At 38.5% G+C, this 22,500-nt stretch overlaps 2 protein-coding genes and 1 long non-coding RNA gene across 5 annotated transcripts in view; 2 read left to right on the top strand and 1 right to left on the bottom strand.

Moving 5' to 3' along the window:
* LOC138006872 (uncharacterized) overlaps positions 1-22,500 on the top strand; it is a 61,160-nt gene that overhangs the window by 35,924 nt on the left and 2,736 nt on the right. Inside the window, exon 6 of one of the 2 annotated variants that reach the window (XM_068853484.1) lies at positions 4,419-4,478. The exons of the other annotated variant lie outside the window; for it this stretch is intronic. Within the exon in view, the coding sequence (XP_068709585.1) occupies positions 4,419-4,424 (6 nt within the window). The 3' untranslated portion in view covers positions 4,425-4,478. Of the gene's footprint in view, positions 1-4,418; positions 4,479-22,500 lie in introns of those variants that run through there. 2 annotated transcript variants of the gene reach the window in all.
* LOC138006874 (uncharacterized) lies at positions 17,127-19,953 on the top strand. 2 transcript variants are annotated; one of them, XR_011123948.1, is made up of 4 exons: positions 17,127-17,262; positions 18,122-18,349; positions 18,809-18,892; positions 19,637-19,953. It is a non-coding gene; the product is annotated as an uncharacterized lncRNA (long non-coding RNA). The 2 variants fall into 2 exon arrangements; XR_011123947.1 differs by having other exon boundaries at positions 17,127-18,349.
* LOC138006873 (uncharacterized) lies at positions 20,097-21,874 on the bottom strand. The gene is made up of 3 exons (XM_068853485.1): positions 21,707-21,874; positions 21,334-21,555; positions 20,097-20,690 (listed from the first exon to the last, which is right to left on the bottom strand). Exons 1-3 carry the CDS (start codon positions 21,815-21,817, stop codon positions 20,226-20,228), a joined length of 798 nt encoding a protein of 265 aa, XP_068709586.1. The 5' UTR covers positions 21,818-21,874; the 3' UTR covers positions 20,097-20,225.

Consider the following 22,500-nt stretch of genomic DNA (forward strand, 5'->3'; position numbering starts at 1 on the left):
GCTCTATTATCATGCAAATGTTTTCTTTTGTTTCGGTGGAAAAACAAGGTTACTGATCACGTGATATGTCCAGAAATGCCTCGTAATTAGATGCACGCGGATTTCACTGAGCATCACAAAGTCTCTCCCAACTTCAACATGACTTGTGTCTCCAAACATAGACAATGAACGTTATGAAGTGTCCCCTAAATGCGGCTCCTCAAGTAAGGATAAAGAACTGAATTTACCAGAAGGCTATAAATAACACTAACCTCTTTACCTTTACCTTTACCTTTACCTTTACCTTATTGTTGGAAATGCATGTAGATAGAGGGTTACTTCGTGTTGGTTGTCGAAATTGGGCGTGCATTTAATTACGCACATTTCTTGACATAACAGAGACCTAATTGTTTTATTCCTCATAGTGGGAGTGGAATAATTGTTTTATTAAAAACGCCCGCAAAATTATGGCTAAATCTTCCCTACTTTATTTTGTAAAAACAACAAAACTGATGCGTACAGTTACTGATATTTGTAGAGCATAGTAGAATAGCTCATACACCATAGTGGCTAAGCCAAGCAAAGCTCTAGAAATGTATCATCCAATGATCTAGTTTTTAATAAATATTGTCATTAAAAACTAGATCATTGGATAATGCATTTCTCGAGGTTTGATTGGCTTAGCCATCACGGTGTATGAGCTATTGTACCATGCTCTACAAATATCCGTAACTGTACGGTGTAGACATCAGTTTTTTTTACAAAATAAAGTAGAAAAGATTTATCCATAATATGTGCCCGTTTTTAATACACGTTTTAATAATACTCGCGCTGTTGGATATGATGTGATTATAGCCAAGTTGGCGCTACGCTATCAATCATCTCATGTCCAACGCACTCTCGTGGAGTAATTCTTAATTATTATATACTTAACAGAATATCGTGTTTCTGATTGGTCAATGACGAATGCATAAGTAGGTTATAGAGTGCAATACGGAAGTTGCTATGGGAAATACAGCAATTGAGTGATTATGTTGAGTACATAAGTTCAAGTTCAAGTTCATTTTATTCACACTTGTTCAACTACAGTACAACAACAATAAGAGTAAAAAAGAAATGAAAACAGAGCTAGCTATACATTGAATTAAACATAACAAAGAAGGAAAGTGTGTTGCAGCCAAAAAGGAGCCAAGCTGGAGCTGAGCATCCCACTTTAGGTGCTCGTCAATAAAGACACCCAAGTATTTAATCTGGGACCTTTGTTCTATGCTACAAACTGTTATTCTGATATTTGTTTTCTTCTTAGGTGAAGTAATTATAATGTAATTTTTCTCCGTAAAATTAATGGATAGCATATTTGCTGCACAAAATTTTAAGGCCTTTCCAAGTTCTTCATTAACAACTGATTCTAATTGTTCGGGATCTTTGGAAGAATAAAACATTTGTATCATCTTCAAAAATCCTAAAAGTTCATTTCATCGAGGACCTAGGCAAATCATTAATATACATGTACAATAGAAAGAGCAGTGGACCTAGTGTCGATCCTTGAGGCACGCCACATGTACCAACTTTGGCATATTGTTTACGATTAGTTATTCAGTCTGAAAACCATGCATGGGGAAGTCGTCGGATCCCATATGTGTATAGTTTTTCCAAGAGAATATGGTGGTTAATTGTATCGAAGGCCCTGGAAAAGTCAAAAAAGATACCACATGTTATTTGTTGATCGTCAACTGCTGATTTTAATTTCTCCACAGTTTCTAGAATAGCATATTCAGTGGAATATCCCTTTCGAAAGCCAAACTGGAAGTTAAAGAGTAGACATTCTTTTTTCTAGAAAATGACACAAGTTGGTCATATACTAGTCTTTCCAGTACTTTACTAAAGGGACTTCATTTGTATATCATCTAAGTATAGATCTTTGTTAAATTTAGAATAGTCTCGAAAGTATTTATTATTACTATTATTCCGTATAGGTGGGGTTCTAACTATGCAGAAAATTGGGCGATGATCTGTTATATCAACTGTCAGAATTCCTGCTGTAAAATGTTGTAAACAATTTGTATATATACATATATATATGATCAGTGAGCGTTGCTGTATGATCAGTAAGCCTAGTAGCTTTAGTAATGATCGGCAAGATGTTATTAGCATGAAGCATATCTAAGAACTCTTCAGTTTGAGTATGTTTCAGGAAATTTATATTCCTATCTCCAAAGATGTAAATTTCGTGTATATTGGGATTAATTGTTTTAATTATATCATTCAGTTGGTTGCGAAACTGTTCTAAATTACAAGTGGGATGCTTTCAAATACAGCCTATTATCATCTTCTTTTTATCTTCACCAACATCAATTTCTGCCCAGCAGGATTCAAATGCTAAATCAAATTTAATATCAGGCCTACAGCTGTAGGTACAGCTTTAAGAACATCAGCTATGTATAAAGAAGCTCCGCCTGCGTTTGTTTGCGAGTCCGTGTGAAAAAATTATAGCCTCTGATATTAACACGAGAAATAGATTTCTCACTTGGTTTAGTTTTAGTAGTAATTCCAAGTATATCCAGCTTGGAGTCAAGGGAGCATAAGGGCCGATTTACACGGTACGACTTTGTCGCATGCGACAACGGCTTACGACAGGCCCACGACATGATTTGCGATTGTTGTGTACGTCAGAAAAAATGTCGCAGCATTTTAAAACATGTCGTACCGTGTAAATCGGCCCTAAGAGTTCTTCCCATAGATTCAGGACGTCGCACCGGCATCGGGTTTAAACCCCGTTGAAGTCCTGAATTTTTCAGGCTTCTTAACGCAATTGCAAAAATTGCGTTCATAACTGCGAGGATCATAGCTTCATTTGATTTCATATCCGCAGTTCATATATGATCCATTTCATATATCATTTCATCGTTGATTAATTCCTCACGGGAACATTGGAACCCACAAATGACCAGCTCCCAACGTCAGTGGCTTCATAGCTCAGTTGGTTAGAGCGTCGCACCGGTATCGCGAGGTCACGGGTTCAAACCCCGTTGAAGTCCTGAATTTTTCAGGCTTATTTACGCAATCACAAAAATTGCGTTCATAACTGAGAGGATCATAGCTTCATTTGATTTCATATCCGCAGTTCATACATGATCCATTTCATATATCATTTAATCGTTAATATATAATATGTAGACTCAACCGAATGTCGCGTTTCTGATTGGTCAATGACGAATGCATAAATGGGTTATAGAGTTCAAAAGAGGTCAGAGAGCGATGGAGAATTTTGTGCAGTATATAACAAGCAAATAAATATATTGGTTTAGTTTTAGCAGTTGATTTTCTTGTTCAAAAACATCGATCGCGACTCCGAGTTTCATGCTTATCGCGAAGCAATCATCAGGCGACTGTTCAAAAATAACGAACTCGATCTTGGACATTTGAAAATGAGGAACAATGCACCTTGCTGGTGCACGTGACACATCTTTTATCAGGCGATTATACTGTTCAAAAGGAATTCCAACATTTGTTGGAATTCCTGCAACTCGACACCTAGTTCGTTTCTGTGGTTTAGCACTTTTCCCATAGCCACAAATTGCATCTCTTGAATAGGAAGGATCTCGCTTGTTTAACTCTTCGCTATTTGATGTTGAACTCAATTTTCTTATCTTGGAGATTCCATACGTGTTTGCTTAGTTCGGTTGCGTTTTTGTAGCGTTCGTTTTTGAATGAGCATATCTTAATTTGAATGTGGTGTCAAAAAGGCCAATGAATATACGTGTTTTTGTGTGGATGCTGTAGAGACTTCAGCCTGGGTGTCATTGCACTTCCCTTTGATGAGAACGAAAGGAGGATAAAAGTACTACAATTGCAGGAAACCATCACGTGCCCCATGAAAGACAGGCAGGCAGGCAGGCATGCATGTTGTCAATTTCCGCGGCAGTATAAAATTGATGATATAGATATTGATAAGCACAATTTTCATTTTTCCTCTAGATTTAGTTTCCACATAGAATGAACTTTGTTTTCACAAAAGTATTTCGAATGAGCTCTCTACAGTTAACATAGCGTGAGACATTGAGATAGGATGGAGTTCTTTACAACCTCTAATTTCATCAGATCCCTTTAGGGGGCTGCTCCATTGTTTTAGAGTTAGTGTCCATTGTTTCTTTTGTATCCTTCTTTGTGTCCATTGTTTTCTGAACCAATCGCGAGAGCCGTTGTAATAGCTGCGTACTGACCCGAGACATAAGGTTTTAAATATATGTATTAAGCCAAAGTTGTCATGAAATGACACACAGCGGACAAAAGTCAAAAGGGAAGGCAAGGGGGAGGGAGTGAGGAGAAAAGGCAATGACTGAGTTAAGTGACTATGACATGACCTTGACTTAACTTTAAGTTAGCTGTTGATTGGACGTTGTTGATACAAATGACTTCTTCTTTATTTTATATTTTAGGGCTAAGTGGGATCAGAATTCTTAAATGCTGTCCACATTAGTTAAGCACATGAATTCCCGTACTGTCAGCGAGAGTTCTTTGTGTAAACAGTAAAGAAACTGCCTCATGAGACATGAAGAAATCCATACTGGAGAGAAGGCTTACACGTGTAAATGCAAGGAGTCTGAGGAGAGTTTTCAGTAAAAGAGGAAGTTTAAAAAGTCATGGCAGAATACATACCGGAGGAAAACCCTGTCAATGCAAACAGTGTGGCACGTATTTTAGTCAAACAGCACATTTGAAGACACATGAAAAAGTCCATGCTGGTGAGAAACCTTATGAATGTAAACAATGTGGCAAGTGTTTCAGCCAAACGTGTAATTTGAAGACACATGTCATGTTGGTTTTGCGTGTTTAGAATTTTGGCCTCGCTGTAGTTAGCAACATCAGCGGACCCACCCTAGATCGCTTGAGAAAGCGCATAACCGCTCTCTTCAAAGAAGAAAACCTTTCAATCACAATCGAAACGAACCTACTTTCCACCGACTTTCTGGACGTAACGCTGGATTTGCAGAGAGAAAAGTACTACCCCTACAGAAAACCCAACAACAAACTATCATACATCAATGCACGGTCGAATCATCCACCCACCACCATCAAAGAGCTGCCAATAATGGTCAACAAAAGAATATCTGACCTGTCTTGCGACAAAGACGAATTCGACAAAGCCAAAGATGTCTACGAATTGGCGTTTAAGGAAAACGGGCACAACGCAACCTTCAAGTACGAGCCCGCCAAGCAAAACAGCAAACGGAAAAGGAACCGTCAACGCAATATCCTCTGGTTCAATCCACCATACAACCTGCAAGTCAAGACCAACATCGGAAAAAAATTCATCTACCTGATCAAGAAACACTTCCACAAAGGCCACAAGCTTCACAAAATTCTAAACACGAACACAATCAAGCTTAGCTACTGCTGCACAACCAACATGACAGGCATTATCAGGCAACACAATGCAAAAGTATTAACGCCACGAAAACACCTAACGAAGCGCGGCTATGCAATTGCAGAAACAAGCAATCATGCCCCTTAGACGGCAAATGTCTATCATCGTCTATAGTCTATAGAGCCGAAGTGACAAGCGATATCAACACCAAGATCTACTACGGAGCGTCAGAGGGAGAATTTAAAACCCGATACAACAATCACACTAAATCCTTCAGGCATAAAAAGTACTGCAGTGAGACGGAGTTATCGAGGCATATCTGGAGTCTAAAGGACAATAACATCAATTACACGCTACGCTGGGCAATAGAGTCTTTCGCCTCACCATACAAATGTGGATCAAAGAGATGCGACCTGTGCCTTACAGAAAAGTTGTACATAATAAAAGCAGATACGCGCCACCTACTGAACAAAAGAAACGAGTTAATTTCTAAATGCAGACACAAGAACAAATACCTTTTGTCGAACTTAAAATAGCACGCTCCCCTAGAGTATTAGAATGGTCTTTAAATGAGTTAGAATGCAAATGTAAGATCTGTAGCCTGATGATTGTCCAAACATGAAACTTGAAGTCGCTACGCTGTGAAGTTGTCTTTCTTCTAAACGTTATATATATATATATATATATATATATATGTCTTTTGTTTTCTCATCAGAAAGGTGAGACACGAACCATGTGTATTTCACGCTGAAGGAACAATGCGTTTTTCTTCTAACAAAAATAATATTAAAAAATTGACGAGACAAATTCAAAGGAAAAGCAACTTTTATTTCCTGTACGGAAGCAGTCCTTCTCAATGCAGCTCCATATAGCTTGGATCTTCGCTGGCGTATCATAGAGCTGCACTTTGTAGGAACATAGCGTAGGTCCATAGCGCGCCATTTAAGGATATCAATCTCTCAAAAATAGGAAAGCCAGACGGCACCTTGTTAACAAGAGCACAGCGTCTTGTGCTATTGGAATACGTATTAAACGATCCCAGAAGCTGTTTGAGGGGAATGGAACAGTATTTAATTGATTCAACCGGGAGCTCTTTAATCCTAATTTTTTAAAGGTTCGTTAATTTATTGTTGGGGTCGTTCTTCACGCGAACTAATATTTTACGGGTAGCCATCACAAAGAGGTGTGGTCTGTAAACCCGTCAACAAAATAACCTCCGACCCATCCAAAATGTTTGACTCATTTAAGTCATTTAAGCCCATGTACACGGGGCTCATGCCAGCAAGGCCGAAATCGAGAAGAATTAAAAGCAAAACAATGAGTAAAGTGCTACTCATGCTTCCTCGCTATTGCATGAGGAGGCTGACAATAACTCGTGGCTTTGTCGAGATGACAAGAAATCGCAAACAATAAGTGTTTTGGGGTAGACTTTCATATACTGGACTAAAATGGCGGAGGACAAAAGAATTATTGTTATTCCGATTAGGCCTTGCTAATTAGGTATTATTACGTTCATGGTGTTCTTTTGTTTTATGGACATTAATTATTTCGGAGCCGGTATATGAAAGACCAGAACAAAGTGAATTGCGAAGACAATATTCCCAACAAACATTTATCCAATTATAAATTCGTTAGACACCTTTCAAAACTGAAAGATCAAGCCATAAGTAATGAAATATAGGACGTTTTCAACCAACCTCTACGGACACCAATAACAAAATACAGAAAAGTACGACTTCTGGTGGACGAACAAAAGAAGCTAATGAGAGATCTTTTGTTTTCATCCATCAACATGGCGGCGATGACGTCATGTGAAAACCTCCTACAACATAACTTTCTCCAAAAGTCATTTACGTTCTACTTTTTGATTTTTTTGGGGGGGGCTTTTGAGTTGAGATATGTGGCGAAACTGCTCCGTTCTTCAAGGTAATTCGGAAGAGAACTGACTGGTAATCACCATCTTCATAACCCGAGCAGTTCTTTCAGTAACAATAACACTGAGTTTCCCGCGCACAGATATTAAGACACTGCCTTTCTCACACACCTTATTCTTCTCAATAATTAAAAAAAAAAAGAGAAGAAAAGATATGATGGATGCTAGAAAGAGGTAAACTGGTAAAATTCAAACAAAGCCTACAAAAGGTTTGACAGCAGCTTTTGTTCTTTCCTTTTGTAAAAATGGCCCCTGTTGTTCTTTTCTGTCAACACCTTTCTGATGAGAAAACAAAAGGCATATATGTATATCATATATACTTTGAAATTGCAACGTTTTTGAAAACGAGTGTATATAGATGGATAGATAGATGGATATATAGATATAGATATAGATATAGATATAGATATAGATATAGATATAGATATAGATATAGATATATATATATATATATATATATATATATATATATATATAGTAGTTCAATGAATGGGACTAGTCGTTTGACATTTGCCTACAGGCCTGTTTCGTGGAGGCTTTAGGCTTCCACTCTTCAGGGCTTTTTAATTAAACTGTGTGTTGCCTGCAGTATTTATAAATGGTCATCTTTCCACATACGTGCGTGCAAAAAATTCACGAGGTCATTAGTGTAAGTATCCACAAACTCGCTATCACAAGCATTCACAAGATCGCTATCATAAGCATTTACAAGATCGTTCGTGCGTGGCGTGACTTAAATGCTTGTTATCACACTATCCGTTCTTTATAAGAAATTTTTTCTTGCGTGCTATCCGTTCTTTATAAGAAATTTTCTTGCGTGCCTACATGTGCTAATCAATTCTGATCTTTTGCTCAGGGATGCAAGATCGCTGTGACAGATAATAAAGAACTTTTCTAAGTTACACAGATTGCATGTTTTTGTTACGTTCGTGTACGCTCACGCCTTTCCCAGGATCTTCCATGTTACTTGATAGTTAGCTCCTTCTTCCTTTAAATGCCATATGTGTTTACTCAGCTCGGTTTGATTCCGTTGCGTTTCCTTGATAAATGATTGCTTGTGATTTGCGAGTCTGGCCTTGAAAGTGGTGTCAGTGAGCCCTACGTATGTTTGTACGCTTTCGTTGTTGCCCGATGTGACGGTTGCTTGGTAAACGATACCCTTGGCTAGGCACTGATTATCTAAAGGGCACTCTGCCTTCTTTCTACAATTGCATAGGTTTTGGCTGGGGTCTTCTGCGTTTGGCTTTATCAGATTCTTGTTGTGCGCGCTAATAATTGATTTCACGTTGCTGTCATACAGCTGCATGCCTAACGCCCATGACAGAACTATTGTAACGCTCCCCCACTTGTGGGTGTAGAGCACTCTTCGTAGGATAAACTTGGACACATCATAAGGTATATATATATAGATAGATAGATAGATAGGTAGATACGTAGACTTGAACTAGGTCAAAAACATTTATTTGCTACTCCGAGTTTCATGCTTCTCACGAAGCAATCATCAGGCTACTGCCGAAAAGAAGGAATACATGGTGTTTTATAGTGATTTTGAAAAAACGGTTGCACTTCATTATAGGCTGGGGTGCATAGCAACGGTTAAACTATACAAACTGTTTCCAGTGAGCAGCTAAAAATAAACCTTATAGGCTTAAATAATTACGCTATTTAGAAGGAATTTCTTTTCATGTCTGCAACTTGTTATAAGCTCATTTCTGTTGTTAAGGGTCGCCAAATCCGGTCTACAAATTATGTAGTATTTCTCCCAAAGACATAAATTACACTTCTTCGTTACATTTGAATAGGATCTCGCATGCCTAGCAATCCGCCATTTAATGTGATAGTCAAATTTCTTGTCTTTCAAACCCATACATATTTACTAAGCTCAGTGGAATTCCTGTAGCGTTCATTTCTAAAGGAACATGTGTGGTTTCTATAACGTGATTTGAATGATGTGTCGCAAAGACCAATGTAAGTTCGCTTTGACTGAGATGTTGTGACCTCTGCTTGATAGATGATATTCCGCACGTTGCACTTTCCGTCTAGAGGGCAGGATCTTTTGTCACCGCAGTGGCAAGTCACGGCACTTGCAACTGCCGTGACAAAAGACCCTGCCCTCTAGACGGAAAGTGCAACGTGCGGAATATCATCTATCAAGCAGAGGTCACAATATCTTTAATTGTTTTGGTCCTCCAACATTGCCGCCGTGCACATACTCTATTTGTACTCTCAAATTACTTAACATTTGTAGCAACGCGTTGTGTATCCTTCGGATCGTTGTATTTCCAGTCTTTGATTCAAAAACAGATAGATATATATAACTATAACTGCAGACAGTATTGTTTCGGCCTTCTGGGCCTCCTCATTGCAGTGCTGATGTCTAGGAAGGAGGTTAGCTTACAAAGCCATCCCAAATGTCCCACACATGTGGTATATCTAAGCCGTGCCAGAGTGCTTAAACCAGCGAGCTAGTGAGCATGCGCAATTGCTAGCGGCAATGACTCATCCTAGTAGAGTGCTCAATTTGGATATATTTATATATATTTTTAAATTTTAATTTTATTGTAATAATGCAGTATTTACACGGTTTACAATGCTAACACTATTTACGGAAGGAGTAAAATACAATAGAATTACTCAGACAAACAAGAGATACAGTGCAATTACGGATCATTATGAGTGTGTGCTTGCCAGGACATGTTGATGCTCGTCTCTTTCAGGCTTTTTTCTCCACTGATCTGGTATAGCCGACAGCAAGCTAAGGTAGTGCATGCAGAAAATTACATTTAATTTTAAATTTTTGCACAAACGCTTTAGCGACAAAAAACTGTTTCCTATATCATTGACAAGGCAGGCAAGTTTACATATGCCGACTTGATTCCAGATTCCATAATAAAAAGATGAACCACTTTATCTTTAGGCGTTGTACAGTTCAATTCTTTCCAGCGTATTAATATATCTCGCATTCTCGACCCCAGAGCTCTTCTCTTGACTGAGGGAGAGAAGAGCTCTGGGGAAACGCTGAAACAAAGTGTCTTGTCATTGGTTTTCGTTAAGAACAATCAAAAGCGTCTTTAATTGGTCCATTCATGTTAGCACGACGAGTGAGCAGGCGCCGTAAGGTTCAAATAGCCAAGTTTTGGCTATAAGAGCCCTACGGCGCATGTTTTCCGACATAGAGTTTCCCAGAGCCTTGGGTCGATCCGAGGCTCTGGTGACGAGAATGTACATCTCGGTAAGTGTTCATTGATACATTAATTTGAAGTCATAGTTACATTGAAATAGAAGTTATATATTATTTTGTAGACTTCGGCAGTAAAACCAGGTGGAGTGTCCAGTACGTTGCAAATAAACGTTAATTTTGATAACCCAACGCACCCAACGTTGAGATTTAGATCTTTCGGAACATTTGTTGTAAAATTTCTTGCTTGCCTGCCTGTCCTAGGATTTTCGAACATCTAAAAAATGGTATAATTGCCCATTTTTTAACGGATTTTCAACCCTAAAAAGGTCACCTAGAATTTTCGGGAGCCTTTTTTCTGGCTGAAATTTTCGAACGGGTAAGTGTTCATCCCTATAATTTTCGGATCACTAGACTTTCAGCTAGGAAATTCGAACAGAAGAAAATATTTAGGGGGAAAAATATGCCTATATCTACCGTTTAAATACCAAAATACGTTTAACAATGCTATGTTTAAGTGGGTTCAATTATATTCTCGTTGGGTGCCCCTGTTAACTACTAAATAAGAAAAGGTACGGACCTTCAGAAATAACTATTTAGAGTTAACAATGCCTGAAGGTTAATGTTTTCAGGACATAAAAATGCGTAATGAAAAGGTGAGACTTAAAATGCTCTCAAAAAGTGAAACAAACACACACCAAGAAACATGGACAGTAAAACATATGCAAACAGACACACAGACAAAAACTCACAAAACACACAAAACACCCATACAATAAAAATATATAATATACACAATATAAATAAGTAAGTTATTGATTTGAAGTAAAGGAAATAACATATGTAAAAAATTGTGTTAATACTCATCAAGAAGGTTGTTATTTTGAACCTTTTTAAATTGACGTAGGGACAAGGTTTTGACATTTTCTTCAACCAGGAGCCCATGAGTAGGAGCTTGCCTCTCTCATACACGCCCTTATGGGTCAACCTTCGCCCGTATCTTTCTAGTTTTAGAACGCCATGAGTTAACTCGGCTCTGCACACACTGTTTTAAAAGGCCAATCATAGTAAAGTCTTTGTCTAACGAAGACAAATAAAGCAGTAAAACTTATTTAAATCGTGCAAATTGATGTAAATTTCTGTAAATGCGAGTCTCCTGCTCAAGGGTTCGTTCTAAAAATAGAAAGATACGGGCAAAGGTTGACTGAAAGATCTACTGCATATGGAGGCTCCTAGTAATGGGCTCCTGCTTCAACTGAATTCCAAATTTTTGGTCCTTGAAAGCGTATATTGAAAATGCATACTTAGTACCTTACTACATGAAATTTTGGCGACACTTTAATTTAGCGAATTTGCAGTTGTCTAATTAAGGGACTTGAATGCTCATCGAACTTTAAAAAAGTAATGATTCGTAAAGTTTTCTTTTGCAAGACGAAGATTGACTGAAGAGTGGTAGGATAGGTGTTGCCCCAGGCAGATTAAGAAAGGGTAGATGAATGCATAATAAAGATTTGCCAGGCTAGAAATATCGAGGTAATAACGAACTTTAGAGAGTATACCCACACCTTTTCTCACTTTTCTGGCAATATATTCAACTTCATTCTTCCAGTTCAAATTAGCATCAATCAAAACTCCCAAGTACTTAGTATAATATTCCCTAATGAGAGGTCTGTTACTGATACTTAACAGGAAATTGAAAGTTATTTTTCTTTGAGATGGATGAAAAAATTACAAAATTGGATTTATCTACATTTAACGATAACTTATTTGCACATAACAATATGTGGTATTGTTTAATTCGCTACTTATATTGGAGTGCAAAGACACAATATCGTTGTGTCTACAGAACGAATTTGCATCTTCAGCAAAGAGATGGAAATCAAAGAGATCAGAGAAAAGATAAAAATCATTTATATAAAGTAAGAAAAGCAACGGACCCAAAACAGATCCTTGGGGAATACCACAAGAGACTGGACGAGGGTCTGAGCTAACATTATTGAGAGTAACAATTTGCTGGCGATCAACCATGTAAGATTTGAACCAGGTAAATGCCACACCACTGATAGCATAGTATTGCAATTTATCGAGGAGAATCTTATGATTTACTATGTCAGACGCTTTGCTTAAATCTAAAAATATACCACAAGAGAAATTCTTTTAATCAATTGCCCTTTGAATTTACTTAAAATTGCTTGATTAGTTGAATGCTTGGCACGAAAGCCAAACTGTTTATCATAAAGAACCCTTTCTCTATAAAGAAAATGTAGTAATCTATTCGACATACGTTTTTATTAAGTCTATTAAATATGAATAGGGAAGAAATTGCGATAGTAAGAGAGACCGGTTTGCGAATCATTCTTATAGATTGGTATTACATTGGCCAACTTGAAGCTGTTAGGAACAATGCCTTCTGAAAAGAAAGATTGAAGATAATTTCCAGAGGCTTGGATATAACTGCCTTGATTATCTTAAGAATATTAGTTGGGATGCGAAACCGTTGTTCAAGACGCAACTAGAGATGTCTTTATATAGGACCGTGACCCACTTTCATAATTTTGGACCAAAGTTGAACACTTCTAGGGATTTTTGCAAGTATTTCAATTCAATGCAATCAAAAGCTTTCTCAAAGTCTAGGAAAACGGCCAGGCCTGGAATGTTTTCGTTTTAGTAAAAGCTCATCGGATATCATTCTAATACCTTCCCCAACTGATAAATTTTCCTCTAACATATCCAGTTTGGCTAGACGTAAAGCTATAGCTTTTGTAACAATTTTGAAATCATTATTTAGTAACGATATTGGTCTCCAGTTTTTCAGATACTTTTTATACTCCAAGTTTCTGGGTGATCGATAAAGAGCCATTTTCAAATGCGTAATTGAAGCTATCAACCATTATTTATCCGCTGACATCCCACAATGATCTATAAAATTCAATGGTAAAGCCATCAGGGCCTGGAGTTTTATTGTTTTTGAAATGACCGAGGGAGTTTGCACACTCCTGTAGGGTTAAGGGTCCTTCGCTGCTTTCTGCTTCTTCAGTTTTTAAGGTTACATATCAGACCATCTGAATTGAAAAAATGTTGAAAGGTTTCAGAGTCTGGGCACACGTCTTTAGACCTATACATGCCACTGAAAAATGTTTTTCTTCACCTCACATCGCATTGGTCTCAAATCGATTGTTCAGGCACAATTCAGAAATAAAGTAAATATACAGTTTAATGAATAGCTGAATAATATAAACATCGCCTTATTTCTCTCTATTAGTAACTAGCAGTTCTCAGCTCCTCTGGTTTTTGGATATCTTGATTTAGAATATATGGTAATATGAAGAGATGGATTCGGATTCCGGTTTCCGGGTGAGGTTCTTATTGCAATTACTGTTTTAATTTACCTAGAGAGCAAAAGTAATTTGAGCTTTATGCCATTCCTATTCGCTCTCTATGGTGTCAAACTAAGAAATTGGAAACCATACACCAGCATTCACATTCTTTAAGGAAATTTTTTTTCTTTTATATCTGCTCTGTTCCATGAATTATATTTGTTAGTCTAAATATTGAGAAAAGTGTTAACATTAAATCAAGTTGAATGCAACACCAGTCTACAACACTCTCTCGTCGACCGAGCGCAGCAATCTAAAGACCTCCTCTGTATCTTAAGCCCGCTGGCCAAAATGAGAGATCTTTCATTGCAAATACATCGGACAACGGAAACGATAAACAGTTGGGCCACACATACGTTTTCATGCGAAAAGGGGACTTTTTCTCTGTTTTCGAATCGTTTCCACCTGTTCACACGAATGCGCTAAAACAATTCGACAACACCAATGCGGCTAAAGGGGCATGCATATTTCTCAGTCCAGCCTACGGACAGATTTGTCCGCCTACGTACACAAAAAAATCATTGCTCCTAAATATGCCTGTCGAAATCAAAGGACAACACAAAGCAAGTGAGTTAATGTAGATTGGAGGATTCTTTATCGGGGTTGCAGGAACTAACCCACTCACACAGAACGATTTGATGCAAAAGAGTAGTTATCAACAAGCATCATTTGAATGTGAAATTGGACACTGGCGCTCGGAGCAACGTTTTGCCATATCAGTTGTTTTGCAAAATTGAAGTCAAACACCCGACTTGTGTCGTATACTTGCCACGAGATACCAGTAATGGGTAAAGCCAGCCTCCAGGTGAAACTGAGAGGGAAGTTTCACCCAGGGCTTGTGACATGTCATGATCAAATTACTGAACAACGAGCCACACCCACAATTGTCCTTTAAACGTCAGTGCAGTTGATACCCAAGCAGATGAAGATCTGCCTGATATCCAACCAAGCTAAGGTGTCCGTGAAATCATCAAGAAGCGAGATAACTATTCCATGGCATTGGATGCTTAGAAGGCACCTATAGCACTAAGATTGAAGCTCCACGGCAATAAAATGAAGATCACGAGCGACAACTGATGAATTTCCCTCACTGGATGATAAAACTTGTATAATTGGACATGAACTGACAGCAAATGGATTGAAACCTTGAGATCCCAGCAAGATCTGTGCAGTACAACAAATGCCATCTCCAACAGACAAGCCAGCAATGTTAAGATTTCTTGGAATCGTGAAGTAAATGACCAAGTTCTCACCAAACTTAGCTGACCTACAGCCCAGTCAATGAGAAAGCTACTCCACAAGGAAGTAGAATAACACTGGTCTGAAAGACAGATGAGAGCATTTCAAAGCTGTCAAAGAATTATGCCGCACTTCAGTACCATGATGTTGACAAACCAATCACGATCTCAGAAGATACATAATCCTATGGCCTTGGGGAATATCTTTTTCAAGGAAGACGTCCGGTTCATAAACATCCAGGTCACTCACCTTTGATGAAAAACATTATGCACAAATTGAGAAAGAACTCTTGGCAATTCTTTATGGGTGCACCAAATTTCATCAGTATGTTTATGGAAAGAGAGCATACCCACTAGACTTTTGTTTCGGAACCGCTATTCCAGGCCCTTCAACGGTTGCAAAGGATAATGTTAAAGCTTCAGTCAGGGTACTAGGACCTGCCAGTAGAATTTGTTCTTGGCAAGAACCTTCACATTGCAGACACTCTTAGTTGGAAACCACTCCTGACTCAGTGGATGAATTTGAAGTATCTCCCCTTGATAATATTCCAGTCAGTGTGGAAAGACTGCAGCACTTTAGACAAGCAACAAAGAAACTGAGACCCGGCTTTGCGGAAGCTAAAGAATAAACCGACAGATAGATGGCCTGAAAGAGAGTGTCAAGTTGACCTAGAGATCAGTCCATATTGGAATATTCAAGAGGTAATTTCAGTAAATGGTTATCACTGACGCAAGACAGGTTGATTGTACTCACTTCGCTTAGAACAGATCGAGGTGTGTAGTCAAAAACACAACAGCCACAAAGGCAACCTAAATTGTCAAGTATGAGCTAGAGACGTCTCATCGGATTTTAGTATTTTTGCCCGGAATGAACGTGCAAATGAAGGACATTGCATACAGGTACAATACTTGCAACATGAAGAGAAAATGGCAGGCAAGAGAACCACTGACGGGTTATGAATTACACCTGAGAGGCCATGGCAGAAGATCGTTGTCGATCTGTTTGAACTTGAGATACAAAATTAGGTTGTCAAAGTTGACTACTATTGGAAGTTATTCGAATTATCACTTTTTTCCAAACAGTAAGAGCAAGACACTGACCGACCACTAAGATCATCGTCAGTGTCAATGACGCCGAATTTGACACCCATGACTTTAATGTAAATGCTTTGAAAATACTTTGTTTATTGTGGAAGTGCACTTCCGCTAGTTCACAGGAACCACTTTAAGTAATCTGAGAGAAACGTGATTAAGAACCTAACTGGCAGAAGGCATCGAGCCAGGCCAGGCTATTTAGAAAGCGTGGTAGAGTTGAATCCGGGAAAACCGGAAACAAATCCAAACCAGAGGTTAGAACGGGACTTCAATATGTATGTACAGAATACACCAAACACATTGAAGCTGCTAAAACGGAATATTTTAGGAAGAAAGTTGAGGATGCAATTCACGATCAGCTGTTCAAGTTTGTTGACAAACTTCTTAATGTAAAAAAGGCTCCAATCTTGCCCAAACACGAATCAAGCAAAGAACTTGCTAAAAGATTTAGTGAACATTTTCAGATGAAAATCGCCGGCATTCACCGTGAATTGTCTGCAAGCTCGTTATCAACTTCAACCATTGAAGATCATGAAACTTGTTCCGGGCTTCCACTGACGTGCTTCCAGGCGTGTGTCGTCAAGAGAGATAACGCGTTTTATCGTGCCATCGAAAACGAAATCTTGTCAACTCGATCCTGTTCCAACCTGGATTTTAAAAGGCTGCATCAATCAACTGCTACCAACTACAACGGAAATCATCAACTCATCCTTGGAACATCCTTGCCATAGACCAGCTTGAACTTTACATTGATGATGTTTTATGTTGGAACACTCAGAACGGACTTAAATGCAACCCAACTGACTGGAGTCATTCACTTCTACTCTCGCTATACGCCCAGTGACAGTATATCCCACACCTCAGAGTCGACACTATTATCGAACCAGTAAATGAAGTGAGAGATCTTGGTATCACTCTAGACTCTACCCTCACTCGTCGTACCCACGTCAATAATACATGTCGCTCTGGCTCATTAGAGACATTTAGCACCAGGTTTTTCGGCGAAACCCTCTGACGGCGAACGCGAAGAAATCACGTGATATGGCTCTGAAGTGACGTCTGCGGTTTTGAACCGGTGTTTTCAACGCGAAGAGGTAGGTTTTCACGTAAGTCATTTACGGCAAAGTTTTTAGCCTCATATTTACATTTATGTCACGTACAAAGACACGAATCACTTAGAGTAAGTTCTTTTTTACATGTTAAAGTGAAAATTAGGGCGAAAGAACGGCCACCGATGTAATTGTTGTTGAATGAAAAATAACGCTGCTGCTGTTCACGAATTCAATATGGCGGCCGCAGCAAGTGAAAACATGTTCTCCTGGCATTTTGCTTTCGGTGGGATTGTTTGTTTAGTGTGATCTAACTGTTGTGTATGATCGGTGTCTGAGGTTATCCAAGGAATTTCCCCTGAAGAAACACTTTCTTTTCTGAAGTGGAGACATAATTATAAAGTGTATAGTATTAACCAGCAACAGTGAATTCTGCTCAAAAAGTTCAGGGCCGTAGCCAGTATGAGGCGAACCGAGGCACTTGCCTCTGAAAAATTTAAATTTGCGCTATTTATTATTTTTGTGTACCCATTTCTGTGTCTTGGAGAAAATATTTAGCTGTGTAATTTCACATAAGATATTTCAGCATTTTTGTCAGGTTCCTGTGATAGACTGTAGCTTGAAAATGATTGTAAACATAACAGTAGCATTTATGAATGTCTTTCTTCTGATGGCTACTGCTTTGCTGGCTACTGCTTTGAAGTTCTTAGTTAGTTCATTAGAATTCAATGGTTATAAGTGTTCATCATGCCATAATGTGAATTGAAAGACAACCACATTTGTATAATGGTGTGAAATGCTGCTTAAAGTTAAGAAAATAAAGCTTGCTGTTCAAAACACACTTTTAAGAGTTCTGACGCGTCAAGAGGAGTTTATATCTGATAAGGTCTTTTTAATTCTACAGTATGGCACCCTTTCGCTGGCCAGAAACACGCCACGACCTTGCATTGGCCAAAGAGGTTGCTCAGTACATGCCTGAGAAACCACAAGAATGGGAAGATATAGCCAAGCGACTGAGCGAGGCGTTTTCTACAGAGGCAAAACAAGTGGAACTTAAAGGGAGAGGTTGCAGAGAGAGAATGGACAGAATACTTGATAGATACAAGGAGGAGAATGCCAAGGCTTTAAAGAGGTAGGAATTAACAGTCATTAAACCTCACAACATGTGAGGATTTCTGTTTTTGCTTATAAGAAATGTTTATTTTATCTTAAAGATCAGGCACAGAGGAGGAGTTTACTGAACTAAACCAGCTCTGTGAGGATATATTAGCATTTAGGAGAGATACTGCTGAGTTGAAAAAGAAAGAAAAACAGGACAAGAAAAAGAAGGAAGAGGAGGACAGGAAAAAGGGGGAAGAGATGAGAAAAGCAGCTGTTGAAAGATTAGCAAGTTAATATTTAGAGAAGTAGATTATTTTAGTTTGTAGATAGCAGAGTTGCTGTGTTGGTATTAGTCCTGTTGTTATGGAAGAAGTTCAGATACATGCTCAAGAGGTGCAAAAGGACTTGCAGGATATCTATAACCCTTGATATTTTTGTAAGCCACTCACTCCGGTAACAACCTCTGATCCATAAATTTCCTTTATTTTAGAACGCCGTAGTGAGAAGTCAGTCAGTGAGTCTGATACTTCAGATTCTGCTGGAAGTGATAGTGATCAGAGCACAGCTACAAAAGGTATGTCAAGTAGGAATTTAAAATATTCCACAGATTAATGGACTGCATCAGTTTAAGGCAAAATCAGAGCCATTAATTTTTCATACAGGCACTAAAGACAACCTACATGTATGAGTTTCTAAGTAAAGTGTATGCAAGACTTGAACTGGCCATTTAGCTTGGCACTCTTTGTGGTCTTTGTTCTTTGTTAAAGTCTATAAGGTTACTCCCTGTGTACTTATAAGATAGCCAAAAAGGTTTATAAAATAGGAATCCACAGGAACAAACTGCCTTAATCAATTGGGATGCATGTCTGTGCCAAACAATTAGTCATTCCAGGGCTAGTAAGTCATGTAAGGTTAATGTATGTTGGGGTTCAATTTTATCCTTGGTTGAAGTATTATTTTATTTGTTTGTGCATATCAAGTGTTTAAAACAAAAGAGAGTAAAACAAACCAAGGATCACATAGAACTATAACACATCTTTATCCAGTTTCCAGCTGAGCATATCCTCCTGTTAATTTGTGTGGCTAACAGGGTGTCCATTGGCAGGAAAAAGTCTACAGTAGATGATTGAACACACATCTCACCCAATTCAGAACTAAGATTGTCTTCTCAAATACATTGAAATTAAGAAGTTGTAACATATTACAGACAAAGGAACGTATTCCCTTTTTGCGACTGCAAGTATTCAGAATTATAATCATCACTTATGCATAAAAATATTTTGTTTTCGCTGATCGTTGCTAAAATTAAATTATGTAGGTCGTCCAAAAAAGAAGACCAAGCGTCGCTGTAGCAAGTTGTCTGCAATGGAGATGTTAGCTAATAAATATACCCAAAAAGCAGAATTTAAAAAGGAGGAGCTTGATGTAAGGAGAATGGAACTTGAATTTGCCAAAGAGAAGTATGCTGCAGAAGCAGAGGAACGAAGAGCTAGAGTGGAGTTGGAAATTGAAGAAAGAAGGGCTCTGCTGTCCCTTTTAAAAGATCGTTGTTGAACCTGAGCTGCTGATTTTCAGAAAATGTTTTCTTGACATTCATGTTGATCTTGGTTCTCTTTCTTCATTATTAAAAAACAACAACAACAACAACAACAAAAAGCTTTCATTTTTTAGGATTTTACACAACCATTTATAACATTCAAATTACACAGAGAGGTTATAGCCAGGGCCATAAATGAATGTTTTATTGATGTTACATGTGCCTTGCTCGATTTGCTCGGAGCATAGTTCTATTAAAAATACACTTATTTCTTTCCTTAAATATCTTTTGTATTTTACACTGTAGTTTGAAGGTTATGCACTACTGTCAGAAGCACAATCTCTTGAAAGATATCTTTTAAACCACTAGACTAGTGGTTTGAAAGATATCTTTCAAGAGATGGTGGTTCTAGGTTAAAGTAGGTGCTTGTTTGGGACCCATACAGGCATGTGTGGCAGTTCACCAAGATAGAAGCAACTAAATAGTACTTTCCAACTGGCTGAAGCAAAACTCTCAGGTTTTTTTTGAAATCCATGAAGGCAAAGTTTTGGCATATTTTGCCAAAGCCCCACTCAACACATGTTCTTACTTTGCTCATTTGAGTGTTGAACAACTGTTCATCATTTGTCAATCGGACTCCACGAAATGGTGCTAGAATGTTGCGGGTTATTCCATATGCAGGGTCACCATATATGACATAAGGTTCTCCCGTCGGTGTCTGAAGTCTTTCAAGCTTATCAGCAAGACCACTGACCCCAAGCATAAAGGCATCATGCCTTCGTCCCTCTATGGGGCCAAACATGTGAGCAATAATGCCATTTGGTGCTTGTACTGACTGAAAGTGAACATGTACTTGTATTAAAATACATCCTATTTATTAAATCTTAATAACTTGAAAGGGAAGGGAGGCATGTTCATACAAAATCATAATAAATTTTAAGGTAATATGCAAATACAGACAAATAATAAGGAACGTTCTTTAGGCCACAACCAGACCAAAAGGTTGATAAAAAGTCCAATAACCCCTATACAATGCTTTGTCAACTCCAAGAAAGTCTCCCTCTTTCCCAGAAAAGGGTCTCGCACAACCCTGTCACTGGAAGTACCTCCAACCCCTACATAGATAAAAACACTCTGTCCTTAATAACAAGTTTCACGTACTCTGCTGCAGATACTTTACAGTAAGGGGCTCAACACTTAAAATATATCAACTTTTTCTCTGACAAAAAAAGGGACCTGGCTACCCTTTTCCTGCATCAAATTGTTGCCTCTTAGGGCTGGTTTCCATATTCTGTAACTCTCTGGTCGCCTTCGTTTTCTCAAACCATGTGTTCAGGTTATTTAAGATAACCATGCACGGGAAAAATGCTTATGGGACACAAGATTATCCAGACAACAAGGATGATGGTGATCACCTAGATATAACTGAGATGTATACGATGGTCTAACGGGGCTCAAACCAAAATGAATCCACACACCTGAAATTTTAAACAATGTGTTCTCTTGTGTCCACTGAACATAATTCTCTGATTTCTTATAGGGCGTGCAATAGGCCTTGGTGTCCCATCAATAAACCCCCAGCACTGGTGTAAGGGGGCACCTTTTGCTTCAACTGCCTGAGAGAACAACTCTGGATCTAGCCAAACTAGGTCTAATGACGTGAGCAAATGATTGAACCGCTCATAGATATCATCCATCACCTACCATAGAGAAATAAAAAAACAATCATTACATGTTTTGGCAATTACACAAGTTAACTCTGCCACCAGTCATTACATTTGCACAGGGTTGCTTGATTTTTGACTTCGAGTGTGACTATAGTATTGTTTTATTGTTTCATTGCTTCATTACTTTGTTGAAAATAAGACTGAGTTGAGGTTCATCCCTTCCGAACACTGGAACAAGGTCGCACCATCGATTGGGGTACACAAGTCTTCTCAGTAGAATCATGAGGGCTTCCATTCCTGTACACTTGGTTCTTTTTTACACATTCATAATATGCTGGTAATTCCAATGCATGTAGCAGGCGTTCCATGTCTTCTTTTTGAAACCTGTGGATGACATAATACCATTCAGGACCCCAGTATCCGTGCATAAAATAAAGGAACAGTTATACACAAAAGCTTAATACTTTCCTAAACATGGCTTCACACTGTGCATCACTAAGGTCGATCAGCTTTATCCGTGGAAAGTCCAACTTAACGGTTGAAGGGAACATTGTATCGACGAGAAGCAAATCTAAGTCGTCACCGTCGCTACTACTACTAGAGTCATCACTGCTGTCTTCATAGACCATCATCTCAAGAATGTCATTAAAATCGTGTCTAAGAGGTAAATCACATTGGAACTTGAAAACAGTGTTAAATTCTGAAAGCGACTATAATTGTTGTGGCATAAGTTGTAAGTGTTCAGACGTTACCTGGCACCTGCAGCCGCCATTTTGAAGTGTTTATAACCCAAAATTCCTTGCGTTTCTTCCCGTTTTGACTTGACGGAACGACCCTTTGCTAAAGTACATTGAGGATTAAACCTCAAACGGCAAACGTCAAACCTCAAACTGCAGTCTCACGTCAGCCGTAATAACGAAAAACGTGGTGCTAAATGTCTCTATTATCTTTACACGAACTCAGTAAAATCAGGAAATT

The sequence above is a fragment of the Montipora foliosa genome, chromosome 6, assembly GCF_036669935.1.
Source record: "Montipora foliosa isolate CH-2021 chromosome 6, ASM3666993v2, whole genome shotgun sequence".
Taxonomy (NCBI): domain Eukaryota; kingdom Metazoa; phylum Cnidaria; class Anthozoa; order Scleractinia; family Acroporidae; genus Montipora; species Montipora foliosa.

Bases quoted from the DNA above. Each gene is read 5' to 3' on its own strand.
- LOC138006873 (XM_068853485.1), bottom strand. From the start codon at position 21,817: ATGGAAGCCCTCATGATTCTACTGAGAAGACTTGTGTACCCCAATCGA. The intron at 21,556-21,706 runs GTAATGAAGCAA...TCTCTATGGTAG, and splicing joins TCAGTCTTATTTTCAACAAA to GTGATGGATGATATCTATGA. The intron at 20,691-21,333 runs GTGTGTGGATTC...GTTCACTTTCAG, and splicing joins CACATTGTTTAAAATTTCAG to TCAGTACAAGCACCAAATGG.